At 37.3% G+C, this 17,460-nt stretch overlaps 1 protein-coding gene and 1 long non-coding RNA gene across 2 annotated transcripts; both read left to right on the top strand.

Moving 5' to 3' along the window:
- Positions 1-8,514: 8,514 nt before the first annotated feature.
- On the top strand, positions 8,515-9,294 carry LOC139152282 (uncharacterized). The gene has a single exon (XM_070725425.1). It carries the CDS (start codon positions 8,515-8,517, stop codon positions 9,292-9,294), a length of 780 nt encoding a protein of 259 aa, XP_070581526.1.
- A 797-nt stretch (positions 9,295-10,091) lies between these two features.
- LOC139151529 (uncharacterized) lies at positions 10,092-13,960 on the top strand. The gene is made up of 2 exons (XR_011556444.1): positions 10,092-11,174; positions 11,565-13,960. It is a non-coding gene; the product is annotated as an uncharacterized lncRNA (long non-coding RNA).
- Positions 13,961-17,460: the final 3,500 nt, after the last annotated feature.

The following is a 17,460-nucleotide window of genomic DNA, read 5'->3' as shown; positions in this document are numbered from 1 at the left end:
GGTCACTTTTAACAGAAGATGATTTTACGGCAAAATCCTTGAATATCCATTTGATATTTCCTAAATAGGAAATAACCGCGACGAAATACATTGATTCTTTTAAATACATGCACATTATCGACAAGCTTCACAAGCAAAGAAGATGCAGTAGTATCCTACATTAAACACCTTGAACAGTTAAAACTGATGAAAGACACGAGACAAAAACATATTGGAGAAATGGCAAAGTGAATATTAATTATCAAATGTCTAAACTGAACATATATTGTTAGTTATATGTTTTATATTGGTAAAAAAATTGATCCTAGTTCTCTCATAGACTACCACGTATAGTGAATGCGACATTTCAGTGAAATTCCATAATCCAATTTCTTGCACACGCATCCATTTGTAACCACCCTAGTCTAAGCAAGTACATTGATATCAATAATTAAGCGCACACAAGTACACAGATATACCGAGTTTTGTACTGGAAAAAATTATTCATAGTTTCCTCATAGGCTACCATTTACAGTGAATCAACACTTCGGTGAAATTCCATAATCCAATGTCTTGCAAGCGCATTCATTTGTAACCACTGTAGTCTAATCAAGTACATCAAGCATACATAAATACACAGATTTACTTATTTTTGTATTTGAAAAAAATATTCATAGTTTCCCCATAGACCACCGTGTATAGTAAATCAACATTTTCAATGAAATCCAAAATCCAATTTTTTGTACACATATGCACATTATACTTTACACGTCAAGCAAAGTACTTTTACATATATTATCAAACATATATAAATGTAAAGATATAGCTTGTTGTGTGGGAGAAAATTGTCAATTGTCCTCCTAATAGGTAAAGGTCCTCGTGATGCCAAAGGTTTACCTGTAAACCTAACCCGCTCTGTCCAGAAGAAAATAAGACGACCGCTGACATTATCACGTGACCATTTTGCGTGACCAAAGGGCCGATAGCAGAAGTGCAAAGACTCGTACAGTACAAAACCCATTCGTATTGTGCTTACTTCTGACACGCTACTATTGCATTCTAGGACTCCCGGTCGTATTTGGGTCTTGATTACCTTTCCGATTCCTGTCGATTGCTTTTTTCGGTAGTGAGTATTATTATGATTTTATGTTTTTGCATGTTTAGGGATGGCTACAATGCATTTCTCCAACTACTATATAAAGGACACCGCTCAACAGCTTGTGGTGTGGTACATGGCAGACAGCCCCGGTAGATATGTGACCAAGAAACAAACGGGACTCACACTCACAAGGGCTGTCTGCCGTGTACCCCGGTCGTGTATCTAACTATAATACACGCCACTGCGTAGCATCCATACTTTACAAGAATGACGGTTCTATATTAGTCCCATTATATATAGTCCTAAATGAAACATACTGTCAGGGGAGACGGGGGACAAAGAATTTTCAAATCGGTCAACTACATTCATGCATAGAGAAACATAGATAGAGTGGCAACGGGTATTGTTTAAGGCGTGAAGCGGTTACGTTACCCATCCTTGTTCGCCTCGCCTCAGGTTGCTCTCGCCTCTCTTTTCCGAAGAGTGCCGACCATGAATCCTTCGGTAATTTTCGGATTTTCGCCAATTGTTAAGCGAAAGTATGTTCGTCAAAGTTTGTGTTGTTGTTGTCGTGTGGTGCTGAGCAGAATTGACGTGCTGAAGAAAACGGGAGTGTTTTGAGCTTCAGGAAAATGACTTTTACCGTTTTAAAAATTCCTCGCATACTTTTATGAATATATAATGAGTGTGTTTGAACCAAATTTGAAAGTCTTTTATCGATACTGTCTGGTTTTACTCAGTGGTTTACGGTCAGTCATACCCTCTTTTAACGTGCGTCAAGGAAGGACATCTTTATGAAACTGCTGGCGTGTTATGTTTTGATTGGCGTGAAGCAGTGTTTCTGGCCTGAGAGCTCACAAAGTAACTATGGTTGCTACGCGACTGGCAGTACGATGCCATCTCGTCGTATTTTTCGCATAATCTCGTGTAATTATCAACCACAAACAAAGTCTCCAAAAAGTTTAACACCTTTGGAGCTCATTTTAATATGAAAAGCCAATAGTCTACCGAGACGACCATGGAACAAAAGGCATGCAAGCGTTGCGACTCTCTCTATGTTACTCTGTGATTCATGGTACCACGAGCATTTTCGAACTTTCGCTCACTATATTAAAGCTTCCGAGTCTGCGATGTATCACACTGGATTTATTACAAACCAATAATTCACTGTGATGGAACCGATATATGATCCAATTGCACTATAGCGTCGGCCAAATTTAATTTTATAAAACATTCCTAAGCGGACGGACTTTGCTTTGAATCTAGGACTTTGTAAACAAGCAGTTGTTGTTATCCCACGCCGCGACTATATAGCTCCTGGTCGGTCATTTTGAAAACGAATATATAAAAAACGCAATGAAAACAATTAGATGTTGTAAAGAAACGAAGTGTCACTTTGTGATTGGGGAAAATCAAGTATGACAGTTTTAATTGTTGTCAACAGGACAAGAAGGTAATATGTTGATGTACTTTTACCACTGTCATAATGACCTAAATGTTGTGTATTTCAGTTACGGTTGTTTGACATGGAGCGAAATAATACCGAATGAATACTAATATTTGACCCACAGGCACACAAGCACTCACCACCGTATAACACAACTATAGATGCAGATGTATATACCACTACTTTCATACCTACCTTCTTGACTACGTATATGCAAGTTACATACTTAAAGGCAGACAGGCAGCGGGACAGAGACATAGAGACAAGCACATCCATCCATTCATACATACATCCATCCATCCGTCCATCAATTCATCCACCAATCCATCAATCCATCAATCTATCCATCAATCAGAAAACCTATACACATGAATAATAATGCCCTGTTAAACAAACGCCCTGACTTCGTTTTGAAAATGTCGCCCCAAACAAATAACAAGGGGGGATTTCAAAATTACAGCAAGATTCTACCGCCACTCCCCCTCCAGAGGTGTTTGTGAATGCAGCTTTATCAAGATTGGTCGGGATTAATTGTGAAATTTTGTCATCTTAAAAGGGGTCATCAATTTTTTAGTGCCATGGATAGGGGTTCACTTTTTATGACTGATACACACTGAAGACTTTGCAGGCCTTAACCCAGGCCATAATAACTAAACGCTCCCTTAGTGTCGCCGCCTTATTTCAAATTGCACATTTTGTCGTCTGTAAGGTTTTTAACAGTGAAGTTCACCTTCTTGCACAGGAACGGTTAGACGCACCTTCGATAGGAGCCAAGGTGAAGTTTTTCTCCGTACAGTTTCGAGCACATTCAGTCGGTGTCAAAGATCGTAATTTTTCATATTGTTAAGGTGATACCGAAGGATTCAAATTGCTAAGCAACGGTTGCTAAGGGCAATTTCTAAAATCAATCAAAATTCAAAGTTTTCATTGTTTTCTTTGCATAATAAAGATTTAGAGAACCATACAATTCCAAAGACGCACGTTTGTCAGACGATTGGTCAGTGACGCCAGAAATATACAAATTTTCCCAGCTCTATTTTAAAACGTTTCAGTTCCTTTAAATTTGCTCAAAATTTTCCAAAATTTCAGAATGAGATACCTGTTTAGAGCCCCTAGCATGGATTATGTTATCTGTTTGAGTACAAACAATTTTTGTACAGGAAAATATCTACTAAGTCATTTTGTGAAATTTTGAAGGGTTTAACGGCGATATCTCATAAACGGTCTGGATTTTTTAGAAACGCATGCTTAGGGAGCCGTCATTATTTACGGCCTGGGGGGGTCAGAGGAATTGCTTTCGAAACTCCAAAATTTCGAGTAACCCCCCCCCCCCTGCCAACCATGACGTGTTTGAGTAACCCCCCCTCTCTGCTACAGAAAATTTGAGTGACCCCCCCTCCCCCCCAAAAAAATTGGGAAAGTTAAATATCTATACAGTAAAATGGATTGCTGCTGCGACAGGCCCTGTACAGACCCTGATTAAACCCTGTGGTATAGGTCTTTGTCGGAAGGAGGTTCCAATTGCTGTGGCAGGGGCTGATGTACAGGTCTGTATCCAGTGCTCTGGTGACATGCAGTTATTCTGTAGGATTTTTTTTCAAGAGGGGGAAGATGTGGTGCGAAAGCACCACAAGAGACCGCATAAGCGGTCGCGGGGGGAGGTCAGGAGGGGGGTGTCCCCCTCCTGCCATTGGAGCTTTTGAAAAATAGAGATTAAAATGGTGTTATTTGGTGGCACTTGGGGAGTATTTTTTTCGTATAAAAAACTCAAAGGAAAATAAATCTGAGACGCTATTCCAAAACTTACATTTCAGTTCACTGATTTCAACTATATTTTTTGAAACCGAAAAAATAGCGACAGACATACATTTATTCACATTTATTATTTATTATTATTTTCCTACAATAAAAGATGGGTTTGTTGTCAAGGCATTCAACTGGCTTTAAACTTCATAGCATCAGAATAAGCTTGCTTTACACATTTTCCCCAATCGGTAACCTATACAATGTAGAATATAGAAAGCAGACGTTTCTCATTAATGATCAGGCAAGTATATCAATCTTTAATCAGGAAATACTTAAAAATGTACTCAGTACTAGCCTCTAACATAAGGCTTGCCACGTCGAATAGCTGATCATTCTCGTCTGAAGATCACAATAACGTGAAACACATAGTGTAATGAGATTTTTTAGTTTCTACTTGAAACCACCTGTATTGTGATTATATATATATATATATATATATATATATAATATTATATATATATATATATATATATATATTATGTGTGTGTGTGTGTGTGTGTGTGTGTACACAAATACCGGGTATGAATATACATATCTTTACTTATTGTTGTATTAATTCGTAACTCCACTAAATGCTTCAATACATGTCAACAAAATTGAGTAGCCCCCCCCCTTTCTTGTTCTCCACTTTTGAGCAACCCCCCTTGTAGCTTTCGATTTTTTGAGTGACCCCCCTCAGATTCCTCCGACCCCCCCCCCCAGGCCATAAATAATGACGGCTCCCTTATCTATATTCTCATCTATGACTTCAATAATCCTACCACATATTAGCTAAATTGAGAGAGTTGAAAGCTTTTGAGCATTTTCAAAATATCAGGAATCGAAAATCCATAGAAAACAACGGAACGGTAAGATTTTGCACGTGCAAAAGTGCGCGTTTGGAACGTTGCCAGCGATAGCAACAATCGCGCTTTGAATCCTTCGGTATCGCTTTAACCAGGCAAAGAGTCCCGGATGTTGCCGGCAAAATTAACGCAACCTAAATAATTATCCAGAAGGTGACTATCCCCGACAGTGCCTAGAACCAAGGATAAAATACTTCCCTCTCAAGGATTTCTGTAGTTTTGTGATCTGGAATGATTTTCCCTCAATCAGTTCGTCTCGTCTTTGGTGGGAGAAAAGCGTAATCATGATTATACTGTAGGATATCGCAAACAGCAGCAACGCCCATAGAAACTTTTGTCGTAGTCCCTTTATACATGCCTGCATAGGGACACAACCAAAGAAACGTAGAACGTGTCTCCATGGACCTAAAATATTCAATCTGTAATCGGTAATGTGCCTGAACAACTGCACAACACCCCATCAAAGTCCCCATTCAAAACAATACATTTATATCATTTGTCAAACGTCTATAATGCACAGATAGTTCTAAGTTTTATATTGAAAAAAAAACATTGTTCATAGTTTTCTCGAAGATTAACATGAACATTGCATCAACATTTTCGGCGAAATTTCGAATCCAAATTTCTTCTAAACATTTGAACTTGACACAACCCTATTCCATCTCATATCACGTGACCATTTGTTGACCCAAGGCCGATAGCAGAAGGTCAAAGAGTCGTACAGCACAAAACCCATTCGTATATTGAGGTTACTTCTGACACACTACTATTGCATTCTGGGACTCCCAGTTGTATTTGGGTCTTGGTTACCTTTTCGATTTCCTCTAGGCGGTTTTTTGCGGAGGTGAGTATTATTATTTTATGTTTTTGTATGTTCATGGAAGACTACAATGCATTTCTCAATCTAATATGAATTTAAAGAGCACCGCACCGCTTGTGGTGCACGGCGGACAGCTCCTGTACGTATGTGATCAAGAAAAAAATGGGACTCACACTCACGGGGGCTGTCTGTTGTTTCCCCGGTCGTTTACCCATGCCAAAAGCTATTGTGAGGCACGGATACTTTACAGGAGTACCTGTTCTATGTTAGTTCTATAAGCCTATATCTGCTATATATAGTCTTGTATGAAACTTATATTGTCTGGGGAGACGGAGAGACACAGGAAGTTTCAAATCGGTCAACTACATGCATGGTACGACGAGCACTTTCAAAATTTCGCTCACTATATTAAAGCTGCCGAGTCGGCAATACATCTCACCGCATTTATTACAAACCAATGATTCAAAGGGATGATCCGATATATGATCCAACTGCACGTTGGCGTCGGCCAAATGTAAATTTTGCAAAATATTCCTAAGAGGATTGACTTTGCTTTGGATCTAGGACTTTGCAAGCAAGCAGTCATTGTAATCCTACGCCGAGATAATATAGCTCCTGGTCGGCCAGGATGAAAGAATAAAACGCCTTAAAGAAATTAAATGTTGTAAAGAAACGAAGTGTCACTTTGTCATATGGGAAAATCAAGTATGACGGATTTTACATGTAATTGTTGTCAACAGGACAGGAAGGTAATACTTAGATGTACTTTGACCACTGTCATAATGTGTATTTCAGCTTTTAGGTTGTTTGACATGCAGCTAAATAATACCGAATTAATACTTATATTTGACCCGTACGCAAGCACTCTACCCTACCTGGGTGATATTAGTGCCAAAACATTTGGGTTAACTTCACTTCATTGTAATGTATTACATCCTTAATTAATTGTGTTATGCTCTCGTTATATTTGTATTTTTAATTTCATTTTCTCATTTTGTTTCGTTTTTACTTCATTATGTTTACTTTTCTGTTTTCTTCTATTTGCTTTTTATTCAATTATGTTTGCATTTTGATTCTTTTCGTATTTCATTATGTTTACATTTTTATTTCGTTTTTCTCATTTATTTGCATTTTTGTTTAATTATGTTTTTATTTTCATAACATTTAATTTTGTTTGCATTTTATCTCATTATGTTTACATTTTATTTTATTCTTCGTTTTCATTTTTATTTGATTATGTTCACATTTTTATTTCAGTCTTTGCATTTTTATTTTTCTATGATGTTTATTTATTTCATTATTTTACATTTTTATCTAGTTTTACCCATTTTACTTGAATTTCTGTGTAATTATGTTTGCAATTCTATTTTATATGCCCTCATTTTGCTCTCATGTTTATTCCATTGTGTCATCATTTTTATTTTGTTCACTCATTTTGTTACTTTTTATATCTCGTTTTCTCATTGTGTTGACATTTTTATCTGCTTGTAATTGTGTTCGCATTTTTATCTATGTAATTATTATAATTTATGTATCTCCCTAGTCTAATGCCTAAAGTTCACTTTCCGGTGAGTGCGAAAGAGTGTTGTTGACATTCGCTATCGTTTTCAGTTTTTATGGCAGATTGTGAAATTTGCGGTACATGTAGTTAAAAGCAAGTCCCTTGATCTAACGTCACTTTTTGGTCAACCTTTTTTAACCTAATAATGCGTTCGTATTGTAAATTGTACAAAGTTAAAGCATGTAAAGGCCATGGGTATTACGCGATAAAAGACTGGTGGCCGTCATGGCCGCCAGACATCACAACAACTTCTTGTACAGGGAGATTCGCTTCTCTGAATATCAGGCACTAGGTGAGGCCAGCTGAGCTTGCTTAGACCACAGGGAATCCAGGCAGTTAGTTATTAATTGTAATAAAAAGTAAAAAAAAACTATTTATGATGATGATGATGATGATGATGATGATTATTATTATTATTATTATCTTCATCATGCGGCAAAAAATTCAAACCAGTGAAATAATGTTAACACAATTATTTTCTCACTAATCTCACCCCATATACCCCGGCTACAAATCCACTCCTTTAATACTTAACTTCTTATTTGCAAGTTACGTAGGTAAAGGGAGACAGCCAGACATACATGCATGCATGCATGCATGCATGCATACATACATACATACATACATACATACATACATACATACATACATACATACATACATACATACAAACACCACCTGAACATACAATATAATGGTACGTCCCGACCATATAAATGAGAGTGAAGAGCTGAGGTTTAGTTCAGTCTGTCTGTCTGTATGTCTGTCTGTCTGAAGATTGCAGGATGCATGAAACTAAAGTCACAAGTATTATTACTCTGTACTTGAAGTAATTTTTGTTATTATTTACATACTTATACATACATACTTATTCACTTCCTAAAATACTTACTTAATCATGGATGTTATTACACTCGTCTTTTACAGACAATCGGACATTTGGTAACATTACTCGTAATGGCGAATTTACACCCAAGGCGTGTCATGATATGGGCCTATCCCCGTTCACTATCTACCGCCTTTGAATTGTCCTTGGCGAGTAGACAGGAAACTAAAGTATTCCATGGATTATATTCCATGGCTTATCACTTTGGAGATGATGCATTATATCCAAATGATGAAATGACGGTGCCAGGATACACTTTCAAAGATGTGATTGAAACACTGGAGTCTGGTTTTCCCGAAAACGACGTCATCTTGTGCAAGGACATGGCGTTTTGTTTAGATGGGAAGTACGACCGTCTGCCTAGAGGGTATATCCACACATTCTTGATTCGAGACCCCAGGCGAAGTATCGTCAGCTTGTGTAAAACTTACCGCGCTAAAGGTGCACATCTCGACACGTTACCACCCACCGGAGGAGTGAAGCAACTTCATGATCTTCACAACTACATCACAGATACACTGAATCAGAAAAGTATCATCATCGATGCCAGTGATCTAGTCAACCATCCAGAGAAAATAATCCGTAAATATTGTGAAGCAGTTGAGATTCCGTATTGTGATAGCTACTTGAATTGGAAACCCGACAAAATTGACCATTGGCACACGATTTGGAAGCACGCAGCAATTTTCGAGTCATGCTTTGGAAATGCTGTGAAAAGTACCCACTTCAAGCCTCTGCCTGACAAGGGAAACCCATCCGTCATGACCGATTTTCCACCTCAAGCACAATTACAAATTGAAGCTGCTCTCCCTTATCATAATGAACTCATCCAGAAGAGGATTCAACCATAACTGCTTATTTGGTGGAGAAAACTGTGCCGCGAAAATGGACAACAACAAAATGTAAAGTCTAGACGAGTTTTCGATAAATAATTTAATTATCTAATTACTAAGAAAACTAAACAATCGGCAGAGGATGTAAAGCGGTATTTTACTTTTTCTTCGTATGGTCATGATCATGACATCCTTCATTAAAATAATGAAAAAAGGTCATATCTACAAGACGTTCAACACCGCATCATAGCAATATATGCACGAAACATGAAACTATGGATTAGCTTTTTACTTGCTAGGACCGGCGATTCGGTTTCCGAGATAATCATTAACGTAGTTCAGTCTACTCTTCACAACGAAAGGCACATTGAAAATGTTAGCTGCAAATATCAATTCTCTTTTAAACAAACGCCTCAACGAATGCAATCAATTTAAACTTGACAATCGAAATAGAGTGCAAAGCCAATGCACACGATTGTTTTGTGTGTAAGCTTAAGTATGGGGGCCCGTTCTGGTCATAATTACGTTTTATTAATTTTAGTATGTTAGAATTAATTTTATGTAGACTGGAATTAATTTACTAGCACCTCGAATTAATTGTATGTTTTTTTAATTAATTTTATATGCTTAATTAATTTTGTGTAGTCATGCCGAATTAATTTTATGTGTTCCAATTAATTATTTCTACTTATCTTTGCTGTAATTGATTTTATGTAGTCTATAATTAATTTTGCTGACATTTCAAATTATTTATACGTTTTTATGCGCCGGAATTAATTTTATGTAGTCTACATTTAATATATCAATTCCTTCAATTAATTTTGGGTTCAAAATGTTTTCACGTGCTGCAATTAATTTAATGTGTGCTAGAATTAATTTCTACAAGTGTCTTGAATTAATTTTGTGTTCGGTCGACGTAATTATGTGTGTTTGCTAGAATTAATTATATGTGTTTGCTCGAATTAATTATATGTGTTTGCTCGAATTAATTATATGTGTTTGCTCGAATTAATTTCGGCCGATCCCACAGTCCTTTGCGCACGCTTTCTTAAATCAATATGGCGGCTCCCAACCGGAGTGGTATTCGTCGCCGAGCTCGTGTTGTGATCCGAGAAAGAAATCAAGGGGGGTTCTACCACTTTTTGCAGAACCTGAAATCAGTTGTTCGACTTTTTCTGTCTCCCCAGATTGAAGAATTTACAGAGGATCTATATGAAGTTAATTTCGATTGATTGATGCTGCTGGAACTTTGTCTTTGCTTTTGGACGACTTGGCGAGAGAGGGACCGAATCCAACAACGGGAATACCTTCTAATATTATGCAAGTACCACTGCAGAATTTATTCCAGTCTGTAGCTTATTTGAGCAATGCGCTATCAGCCCAGATAGAACTAAGGGAAAACTCGGTTTACAGTAGCCTTTATACCTATCAATTTGCTGCAGCTGCTACGTCGACACAACTTGGACCTGGACGAAGGCGTTTGGAAATTTCAAAAGATCAGCTGGAACATTTGCGATCCCTCTTTTTCTCATGGCAGAACATTGCTGATATGCTGCAAGTGAGCATTTCTACAATTCAACGCAGACGAAATGAATTTGGTTTGAGTGATACATTTGAAGGTTACTCAGATATAACCGACGACGAATTGGACGCATTTTATGCATCCATAACAGGAAATAGCACAGGTCTCCTTACCCCCACATTGGAAGGAGGCGTTTCATTGGTGCACTGAGAAGCCGTGGCTTGCGTGTTCAACGATGGAGGGTAGCTGAATGCCTGCATCGAGTGGACCCTGTTGGCACTGCCTTGCGTTGGCGGATGACAATCCACCGTAGGAAATATTATGTACCAACCCCAAACAGCCTCTGGCATATAGATTCTGGACATAAACTGATCAGGTACAAGTTGATCACTCACGTTTGCATCGATGGCAAGACAAGATTACTCATATATGTCTGCTGTTGCAACAATAACACTGCTGATACAGTCCTACATTTTTTCACAAGTGGGGTTAGACAATGGGGACTGCCATCACGTGTTCGGTCAGACTATGGCATGGAAAACCTTTATGTTGGACAATACATGATAGAAAACCGTGGGGCAGGCCGAGGAAGCATAATCACTGGCTCCTCAGTCCATAATTCACGAGTAGAGAGAGCTCACCGTGATATTTACTCTGGTGTCCTGGTATTTTTTGCCCGCATTTTTGAAGCAATGGAAGATGATGGCATCCTTAATATACTCAATGATGTTCATTTATACTGTCTCCATTATGTGTATATTCCCAGAATAAATAGATCACTTGAGGAATTTACCAGACAGATGAATAATCGCCCTGTTTCAAGTGAAAGAAACCAGTCACCCTTGCAAATGTGGGAAAGGGGAATGCTTGAGAACATTCATTCTGGACACACTGCCTTGACACCTGCAGAGATTGAGGAATATGGAGTAGATCCAGAGGGTGTTCTCTCTGTGGAAGATAATGACTACCAAGTTGTTGTTTCTCCTCCTGCACTTGACTTATCTGATGAACAGTTGGATCTGATGCCATATCCACTCCAAAATGATGACAACTATGGGATAAACTTATTCCTGCAATGTGTAGAGTTGGTTAACTCTTTTGTAATCAATGTATACGATTGATTGAGACATTTAACAGTTGGTGTGGGGCATTGATTTTATGTTCAATAATTTTAAGCTCACATTTGATACATGTATATACATACCAATATGAGCTTATAGTATATAAATTGGCATTGGTCGTCTGTATGCCTGTATGTCTGTCTGTATGTCTGTCTATCCACTGCAGAACTTGAGAAGCGCTGCAGGTTTCACTGGGTATTTGGTGTGCAGATGCATGCTTTGTTGTAAATGGGATTTCTATTCAAAGAAACATGTCACTACTGAAATTATGCAAAATGAGTTGGAAAAATGTGAAAATGATGAAAAATTTAATAACTCAGAAACCACCTGGTCTGACTGCTTTAAAAATTTGAAATTCTAGTTTTGTGGCCCTCATATAATTTTGTTAATTGTGTGCAGATATCCGTGATTTTCTATTTAATGATTTATTTTTGGTAATTTTCTTCATTTTGGTCAAAAATCTACTTCTCTGAAACTGCTGGTCCTATCACTCTGAAATTTGATATGAAAGTTCCTAGTGCTGACGAGTGTCAGGTTTATTCAAATTATGATGAATAAACAGCTTGTCTGAGTGCTTTGAAATTTTATATGTGTATTCCAAGGGGTGGCCTCAGCCCTGTTTTTTTTTAAATCATGGTGAAATTTGCATATTTGTATTTTTGTAGTAATTTGCCCCATTTTTGGTCAAAATTTATTTTCTCTGAAACTAATTGTCTAATTGCTTTGAAATTCAATATGAATGTTTCTTGGGATGACCTTGGTCAACTTTCTGCATATTGTGGTAAAATTGTTTGCTCTGATAGTGTTTGTCTGATTGGTTGTTTGTATCACTCTTGACTACCAATTCAAAGCATATGTGAGCAGTACAGTCTATTTCAGTTATTTTAGTTTCTTTTTAAAGACTATTTGTTGTTTTGTTCACTGAAATGTGTACAATCACCAGTTCTGATAATTCAACTCATATCCTGTACCTGGCCTTAACATTTTAATAGTGCTATAATACAATTTTGGATACATACCAAAAACTAAATGATGGAAGTATAATTATATGTTCTGTCCATGTACGTGATGTGAGTTGAGATGTGTTTACCGGAGAATGAGCCAACTGAATTATTTGTTCAAAGAATCTTAAATAACTTGTTACCAAAATAATGTGAAAAGGGGTGACTTTGTCCTTTTTAATTGCCAATGGCAATAGGTTTAGATCAGATAAAATATCAACTTCAAGGGCGCATCTTAAACAGACTTTTTGAGAAACAATGTACTTTGGACTGCCCAATCTGAAGCTAATGGGCCTCCTTTTTGAATTGTCAAGATACTGGTCCTCAATAGAATATTGCTGAGATAATGTATTTGTTTCAGATTTTTCTATACAAGTACTGTACCTGTATCTCTGTTATCAACTTTGGGGCATATCCCCTAAAAGGGTGTATAATGTTACAGTTAGGGATATAAGTTACAAACAGTGCATGATTGAAAGGACACCAGTAATATCTTTCATATTCATGCTTTACAAAGCAGAATTTGAGCTGTTCTTACTCAGTATGATTAAAAACAAAATTAAATGGGACACAGAGGGTTGAGCACACTCAAACATGAATTCAGCTACTGTATGGCTCTGTATGTGTCTGTTTTCTGTCTCCATTGAAGTATGATAGGCCTTATTCATGACCCCTACATGACCTTACATCCTGGTACTTCTATTGGTATGGATTCATTAATGTTTTTCAAAAAACTCTACAAAAATAAGAATCTGTTGTTTCAATCACTGGGTTGCACATGGAACAACCACTGTGAATCATTTTGAAGTAAAACTTTACATGTTTCTTGCATGAAAATACTAACAGAAGTACCAGGATGTTATTCTTGTCAGGGTCATGCCAAATGGCCTATTTAATATTGGTGGCACTCAAGAAAAGAGATGACTGCATTAATTTAGTTTTAGTATTGGTTGTATTCTTTCAACATTCAATCAAACTGGATTAAACACATTTTTACTCAGTATTAAGGTGGATTAAAATGCTATTGTGTATGTCCAGTGTGTGTCTGGCTGTCTTTGTGTAATCATTTTTCCAAAAAAATGACAAAATAGGGTGAATATCAGCAGAAGCACTATACTGTAGCAAAATGAAAGATTTTTTGCTTGTGGAAGATGTATAAGGATGACCTTCATATATAAGGCCAAGACAAGGATGAGTTCAGTTAGGCTGAGCCTTGGGGTTAGGATACATTTAACTTTTTTTTACTCAAAATGCAGTCATCTGATTAGATTACTGTCGCTTTTAGAATGTATGATGGTTTCATCACTGATAAACAAATTGCAGAAGAACCAGTGAGAGTGAACAAGTTTCAAAAGTATGAGTGTCTGAATAGACTAGGTGCAAGTAGAGTAAACCCATCCTATAGCTGTAACCAGTGAGAGCGCCCTCACAGTTGTGAAATTGTTTTTCTCTCCCTCCCTGTGTGTGTGTCTCTCTCTCTCTCTCTCTCTCTCTTTCTCTCTCTCTCTGACATTCCTCAGGCTGATCCACAGGAATGGATGAAAAAGTACAAAAATGTTTTATCTCGGAATGAAATAAATTCAATAATTTCGCCTAGTGTTTAGAACTCTTGTTAGAGTTACCCAGTTCATCTGCTGTAACTTTATGATTAGTAATATTGACCCCTTTCCAAGAAAAAAACACTATTGTATTTATATAGATTGTGTGTTTACTTTGAGTGTGGAGTATGGTACCAGCAACTTGCTTTGTGATTGGATTACTACCATGGTTATCAAGCCTTGAAAGTGCCTTGTTATCAAACACTATCAGATGAAATTTAGAAGCAACATTCCATGAATTGAACATAGTATTTTATTGTAGATAAAATATCAAACACCAACAAAACTAAAATGGCAATATAATTGACAACATTGATAAGATGACTTTAATTTAATTTTCAATTTCGATTGCAGCCCCATGACCTGTATTTTAATATTTGTCTAGACATGGTGGTTTGAAATCAAAAGCAATGTATCTAATAATGCTGAGGTGTGACCACTAAAAGCTTCAAAAAATGGCAACAAATACACAAGTGGTCATGGGTCAAATTACCATCACTTTGCTTATTTTGATCACCAATTTCAATTCATGGTGGTCAATATTGACCACCACCTTTTTGTCAATCACAGCCATGTCCACAGCTCGCATGAAACTAGCAAATTATAATCATAAAATGTTATAAAAGTATGCAGGAAGTACCTGATTTTTAGGGTGGACCACCAATGTTTTGCTAATGACCACCAAATTGCAATCTGGTGGTCACCACTGACCACTGGCCAAAAAGGTAAATTTCAAACCCTGTTGTACATACATGTAACTGCCTGACTTTGATCAACCAAATCCATTGTTAAAGATTGTAGTAATAATAAAATGTTGATCAATTGAATTCAAAGGCAATATGGCTTAGGGACCACGTCAAAAGATCCATGTCTCAAAAAAATCCTAATTCTTTAAGTTCGGGGGTGGGAGATTTTAACCCCCAAAATGTTTTTCATCAGACATTGAACTATTGACATAGTCCCTTAACCCTTTGACCCCCAGTTCCCCATGTAGAGGTCCAACTTTGCCTAGAAAACAATGGATTTGGTACAAACCATGGTGGTGAAAGGCTTAAATGTACAGTAGCTGTAAATTTTTATATTTTCAGTATTCTTGTTCTGTATGACTAGTTTTTGTTCTACTTCTACATTTTGATATGCCCAGTATTCAACTTCTCGTCAAAGCCTATGAATGCATAACCAGCAATGTTATTGCTGATATTTGAATTCTAGTCCAGACTAGAATTCAAATATCAACACTAACATTGCATTTGGCAGGTATACATACTTTGATGACAAGCTAAATACTTGGCTCTTAAATGTTTCAGTGAGTAGAACAAGAAACTGTTATTGGTGTTGCTGAACAGAATAAAAATAGTGAAATAATCATCAAAAATTACTGCTACTGTCCCTTTACTTAACAAAACATGTCTCCAAAGATTGCATCATAAGCAAAATGCAAAAAAGTACAGCTAATGGGGCTTTAAGCACTTTCCATGGATTGTAAACAGCTTTGACTTTTGTAATTCAACTACCTCCTTTCAATGTAATCATTTATAATATACAGGCAAACATGCCTTATGTAATACAAAACACCCAAATACTTCAAACATCAACAAACTGTATAATGAAAATAACAGCCAACAGCAAAACCATGAAACATTGAACCAAATGGATACACAAGCCCAATAATTACATTTGCAAACTTTATGAATTTATTGCCCTGTGGAGCCACTGAGCAATTTATACTGTTTCACTACAAGAAACAGGTAGTTTGTAAAGAACATCTTTCTAACTTCTGAGAAGCTCAACGTATGTGATTTAGTTCCAGTAAAATTTCCACAGTGTTCAACTCAGTTGTCATTTTCTATCATGTTGTTTCACTACATTGCATTTTTTTGCACTTAAATATTATTACATGCCTCGGTATAAGTGCCAAATTAATGCAGCAGTCAAAGGGTACCAAGTTGCTGTCTCAATACAGGGAACACTTGCCTAAAGTCAATCGGAGGTCAAAATAAATGTCAATGAAAAAAGCTCAATAGTCATAACTTTATTCATTTAAATATTAACTAACATCTACCAATGCAGTGAACTTTATTCTGAATAATTGCCAAGACTACTCAGGCACGTTACTTACTCAGTATTGATCCAATGAAACTGTTTTACAATACACAAGAAAAAACCCTACGCGGCGGTTAGTCCTCATCTATGATCTTTGTAATACCACAGTCCCACACTTTAACCGTCTCAGCCCCATTTCCCTCTGCAGATATCCAGCTTTACCATGATAAAATGGGACCACGTACCAAATATTGTAGTGAATGGGTTTAGCAAAGTTAACTAGCGAACACCAAAAAAGGGCTGTGAAAAAGCGATGTCATATATTGAGAATAACCTTTCTACAGAAGGAAGAGGCAATTTATTTGTTGGCCTTGGTAACTGCAGCACATTGCCACAAGTGTGAGCAGTGGGTGTGAAACCTCCCACAACCATAGCTGAACTGCCTTCATCAGTAGAACTTGCCTCTTTGACAGTTACTTCAATTGGAAGGACAAATTCAAGTAAAGGTGGTATGATAAAACCCAACACTGGCTCTTCAGAAGCTCCTGTTGCAAATTCTAAAATGTGCTGTAGTTCTAGTTTCTTTTCTCCACAGGACCTCCTTCCACTAGCCACCTCTCTCACATATCGCACAAATAACTGGTACACTGCTTTCTCGCTGTTGGCTGCATTGCTTCCTTCCTCTGAAAACTTTGGCTTCAAAAGTTGCAGCAGGCTTGGAACACTGACTTTGTGCTGAGCATTTGGTCTTAAGAGATGTGGTAGCATTGGAAACTGTCGAAGGGCTGACAGCATTCCAAGTTTCTCTAGACCTCTCTGAATTTCATGAATACACCGATTCTTGGCCATGTTAGTGGATATAATTTCTTGCAACACGTCTTCCTGTACGTATGTTGGTA

Source organism: Ptychodera flava, chromosome 15, assembly GCF_041260155.1.
Source record: "Ptychodera flava strain L36383 chromosome 15, AS_Pfla_20210202, whole genome shotgun sequence".
In the NCBI taxonomy this organism is placed as follows: domain Eukaryota; kingdom Metazoa; phylum Hemichordata; class Enteropneusta; family Ptychoderidae; genus Ptychodera; species Ptychodera flava.
Note: the sequence above shows the minus strand (reverse complement) of the source record. Positions and strands in the feature narration are given on the sequence as shown.

Coding starts and splice junctions, on each gene's coding strand:
- LOC139152282 (XM_070725425.1), top strand. CDS start 8,515: ATGGCGAATTTACACCCAAGGCGTGTCATGATATGGGCCTATCCCCGT.